The following is a 5,227-nucleotide window of genomic DNA, read 5'->3' as shown; positions in this document are numbered from 1 at the left end:
AAAAGTCATGCAAAGACAACTCTCTTATCTCTACTTTGTTCTATCTACTACTATTATGACGCCTCAAGGTACAATTCATAGTATAAGAGCAAAACCTTGAGTTGATTCCATCAGTCAGAAAATTAGATAACTTTACCCAAAACATTATGTATGGAATGCAAAACAAGATCTTCCTAAGGGCAGAGAAAGCTTATTTAAGTTTTACAAATTTGAATGACATTTATCATTTTAAAACCACTATTCAGACAAGACCTATATGCGTACACGTATAGGCCCCTCCATACCCACACATGCACGCCCACGCCCACGTATACACACACATACACATTTAAAACAAGCAACACTAACATCATTAAAACTTTTAAATACAAAAGAAAGGGAGAGAGATGTTGGAAATTCAACGACGATCTGGAGTCTGGGAATACCTAAATAATGCAGTTCATCCTTAAAGATTGATGAGTGATTTTCAAGCCCTCTACAATTATTTACTGTATTTTTATGTTGTTTTAATGAAATTCAATTTCCCTTGAAAATGAAAAAAAATAATCTTCTGTGATGTCGTTCCTTTTCGGTTTTTTTTAACAATGAGGCTTAGCTGAAATATATTATACTCGTCAAAAATTTTATACATCATGTCAAAAATACTTCTCAACATTTATTAAAATCGTCATATTAGTTTTTTTTTTTAGTATTTTAGTCTCAATATTCCAATTTGGGGTAAAAAACTTCCTCTATAGATGAAAACTATTAGTTAACAGACATTTAATGCTTCAAAATAGAAGCCTTTTTTAACTTAAAATGAAACGTTGAGGGGCTAAAATATCCTAAAAAGAATAAAAGACAAAGTGAATATCCGTTCAAATGTTAAGGGTCTTTTTAGCCTAAAATGAAACGTTGGAAGCTAAAATATTCCAAAAACTAGAATACTAGAAAAAAAATTGCCATTTTAGCAAGCGTTTGGGAATAATTTTGATATTATGCCAAAAATTTAATATACTTACACTTTTATTAAATTTAAAAATAATTTAGATATTGTATTTTTGGAATTGATCTTTTAAACGAAATTAACGTGTTATTTATAATAATATTTTTATCTCATGGGTAGAAATGAACCAAAGGCTATTTGGATCAGCGTATTTTAAAAAAAAATATTTTTATATAAATTAAATATTGTTTTGTACTTGCACGAATAAATGATCTTAGTGATTAAGAAATTTATTAATATTTCTTGAGGTTTTGAATCCAAGCACTGCAATACCCTATCATCGATCGATGGATTATTTTTGTACTTTATCTTATCTTATATTGATTATTTAATTTAATATTTCTTAAAATTTTATAATTCTATATCTTTAAATTTTTAATATTATTTCTTTAACATTCGTATTTCTAATGTAAAATTTATGTGCTTAGAATAGGTATAATCTTATATTGTGACCTTACTAACGAAAAGTGGAGCACCCGTTGGTTCTATACTCTTAAACCAACTTAACAAATGTTAACATCGACCAAATCAAGTTTGTACCAAAAGCAATGGCCATTGTTGTTTGGCGGTGGAGAAGAAGAAATAAGATTCATTGTGAAGCAACTTAATTTTTACTCATTTGCATAATAAAGCAAAAGCTCACTAACTATGCTCTGTTATCCTAGTCATCTAACTGCCTAAAACAGGAACAATTGATATCACACATCATTGTAATAACAACGATGTCAACTGAATTAATGTTCGATCTACAAAACAAAAGGATGCAAGATAATTCATTTCATCCGAACGCAGATGAATAGGACAATTCACTGCATTTTGCATTTCAAGGGAAGAAAACAAAATACCAAATCCCCTTACCAAATACAATAATAGACGATAAAATAAGCAATATGTTGACCTCGTAGGGGAAATATTGGTAAAAGAAGGGGAATCCGTTTCTTAAAGAATCGAAGTCTGCCCAAGCATAATGAAAATGGAAAGGAAAAACAAACGAAAGATAGCTGTTTGCTTTAGTCCTTTACTGAAGAAGGTGCAACATCAGTCCAGTTCACAGAGCTTGATCGACCGAGGTGTTCGATCTGGTTCGTCACCTCGGCCATGGAAGGACGCTTGTCGGGATATTGAGCTGTGCAATCGATGGCAAGTTGTAATAGTTGGACCATGTCTTCCTCGACATTGGGGTCTCTCAGAAGTTCGAGGTCAAACACTTCGGCTGTCCACTCCTCTCGAACTACAGATTGGACCCATCTCGGGAGGTCTACTCCTTCCTCATTCAGTACTGCATGTGTGGGTGCCTTACCAGTAAGTAGTTCTAGAAGCAATATGCCAAAGCTATAGACATCAGCCTTTTGGGATACTTTACGAGCATCCATAACCTCTGGAGCACGGTAGCCATCGACACGGGTGGGAGCCGACGAGGGACTAGCAAGTTGAGTAAGACCAAAATCAGATACACGAGCTTCATAGGATGTAGCGAGTAGGATGTTAGAGGATTTGATGTTTCCATGGGAGATTCCGGAGCCCTTGGAATGCAGGTATGCAATGCCTTTAGCAGCTCCAAGGGCAATGCCCCACCGAGTGTCCCAATTCAATGGAGTTCTACTAGCTCCTCTGTTACCTGATTTTCAGTATATAACGACAACAAAATTAAAAACAAAAGGGAAACACAAATGTAATCTCTTAAACCAAGCATTCAATATCTCATTTCTCAACATTAAGTAAATTTACAGCATATTAAAAGGATACACAAAATCATAAAAGAAGAAGAGATACTTACCATGCAAAAGTGCAGACAAGCTTCCCATGGGCATGTAATCATAAACAAGAAGCTTCTCATCCCCACTAAAGTAGAAGGCCCTCAATGGGACCAAGTTGCTGTGATCCATGGCTCCGACTACCGCCATCTTCTCCTCGATTTCCTTCTCCGGCACTATCACATCCTTAAGCCTCTTCACCGCAACAACCATCCCCATCTGCAATGTTGCCTTATAAGTCGTCCCGAATGTTCCCTTTCCCAAAACCTCAGCAGAAGCCCTCAACAAATCATCCAGATCAAACACCTTCTCCGCCTTCCCGAAAAACATCAAACTCTTACTACCATTACTCTTAGCATCCTTTTTGACTACCCCAGATAACCCATTACTTCTGTTATTACTACTGACTATCCCGGGTAACCCATTGCTTCTGTTATTATTACCTTCCTCTACTGCCTTTTCTCTAGGAATTTCAACCTCAGCCTGTTTTGTAGGGGCAATGTCCCTATTCTCCATTTTCTTACCACTCTTCCTTCTACATAAACATATCAATAGAATCAAAATCAACAGAAAAACAATCACCGATCCAATAACAATGCCGGCAATAGCTCCACCGGACAATTTACTCCCACTACTTTCTTCCCCATTACAAGAAACCAATGGCTTCCCGCATAAAGCATTCCCTTGAAAAGCAGTCTTTGGATTGCCTGACAACCCCTTTGGAATTGATCCATTCAATTGGTTAAAAGAAACATTCAATTGCTTAAGTGTAGGCAAATTAATATCGGGTATTGGCCCAGACAACTGGTTGTTCTCCAAATACAAAGTACCCAATCTAGTCAGATTGTTAACACTCGAAGGGATCGATCCCGTGAAATTATTGTCTGCAAGATTAAGCCTAACCAGGTTCGGCAAAGTGAACAAAAACTGAGGAATCTCACCGGAAAACGCATTACCTTGCAAGTAGAGGTTTCGAAGGGAAGTAAGCTTGGGGAAATCAGATGGGATTGGTCCAGAAAGAGCATTGAAACGAAGAGAAAGTGTTTGGAGCTGAGTTAAGTTGCCGATAGCAATGGGAAGCTTACCCGACAGTCCCATTCCGGGCATTCTTAACTCGACGACTCTGTTTCCGCTACAGTTTACACCGGTCCAAGTACATGGGCTGCTCGACAGATTCCATAGACGTGACCGTCCACCGACGGCTGCTCGAAGAGCCACTAAGGCTGCCCTGTCGGAAGCTAGATCTGAGTTCACACCGACCAAAAATGATGTTGTCCATAACAACAAGGGGAAGATACACATTATGCTGGAAATCAGTTTCATGGCTTTGCTTTGGTTTCAAGTACTGGAAAGTTGGTTTTCAGTTGCTAAACGATTGGAAGATGGATTTCATCTTCATGGGAAACTTGATTTTTTGTTTGTTTTTTTCAGCTGATAATGGAAACTTCCGGAAATTGATGAATTTTAGGAATTTAGCTTGCTTTCCGGGAAAATAAAATTAAGGGTAAAAAAGATCAGAGAATCTTAAGATTGTTGATGAACATTGATTATTAAAATCGTGCTCAGGAGTAAAAAAAAACACTCTGGATTTGAGTTGGCAATTTGGCTCTTTCGTTATATTATATTTATATATATATACTTTCTAAGGAAATAATTGAGTGATTTGTCGTCTAAATTAAGGAATTGCATTTCCTAATGGCAATTGGCAAATCTCCAACCAACTTTTGGGGGTTAAGATTTAAAATAACATGGTTTTTTTAACGTTAATATCCGAGTGTTCAAGATTTCAAAAATTAATTATTTACAAATAAAAATCATTATTTTTTATTCTATTAATACATGTAACGTCTATGTTATTTAGGGTTGTAAATGAGACGAGACAAATCGCGAGCTACTCGAGATCGATTTGGTCAAAGCTCGATAAATACTCGGATCGAATAGACTCGATTCGAGCTCGAGCTCGACTCGAATTCTTAACGAGCCGAAATGAGTTACTTGATACTCGACTCGAAAAGCTCGTGAGCAACTCGAAAATATAATATATTAAGATTTTATTTTTTTATAAATAAATTATTAATAATATTAACATTTATGTGTTGATTTAAAAAAAATACAATAAGGCTTTCATGTATTTAATAAGGCTTCAGTTCAGGATTTCGAGTTTGAGTCGAGCTTAAAATTTAAGCTCGCAAGTTTTCGAGTCGAGTAGAGTTCTATTTTTGAGTTTTCGAGACGAGTCGAGCTTAGCAATACTTGAGCGACTCGGTTCGTTTACACCCCTAATGTTATTTATATTCTACATTATTTATTTTGTTGTTATAATATATTATCAACGGAAAGGAAAAATAAGATATACATGAATTGATCAATGAAGTATTAAGAGTGGTTATATTCCTTTGAAAAATTTAAGTTATTATATAATTTAAGTATTTTTTACACATTTTATCAACAAATTAATTTTATATTTTCTAACTCTTAAATATAACTT

General features: G+C 35.5%; 1 protein-coding gene across 1 annotated transcript; it reads right to left on the bottom strand.

The window, feature by feature from the left end:
- Positions 1–1,870: 1,870 nt before the first annotated feature.
- LOC120182836 (probable inactive receptor kinase At5g16590) lies at positions 1,871–4,227 on the bottom strand. Its single transcript, XM_039187693.1, has 2 exons — positions 2,763–4,227; positions 1,871–2,603 (listed from the first exon to the last, which is right to left on the bottom strand). The coding sequence occupies exons 1-2, from the start codon at positions 4,060–4,062 to the stop codon at positions 1,996–1,998; spliced, it is 1,908 nt and encodes a 635-aa protein (XP_039043624.1). The 5' UTR covers positions 4,063–4,227; the 3' UTR covers positions 1,871–1,995.
- Between the last annotated feature and the right edge of the window lie 1,000 nt (positions 4,228–5,227).

This window comes from Hibiscus syriacus, unplaced genomic scaffold (assembly GCF_006381635.1).
Source record: "Hibiscus syriacus cultivar Baekdansim isolate YM2019G1 unplaced genomic scaffold, ASM638163v2 tig00112738_pilon, whole genome shotgun sequence".
Classification (NCBI taxonomy): Eukaryota; Viridiplantae; Streptophyta; class Magnoliopsida; order Malvales; family Malvaceae; genus Hibiscus; species Hibiscus syriacus.
Note: the sequence above shows the minus strand (reverse complement) of the source record. Positions and strands in the feature narration are given on the sequence as shown.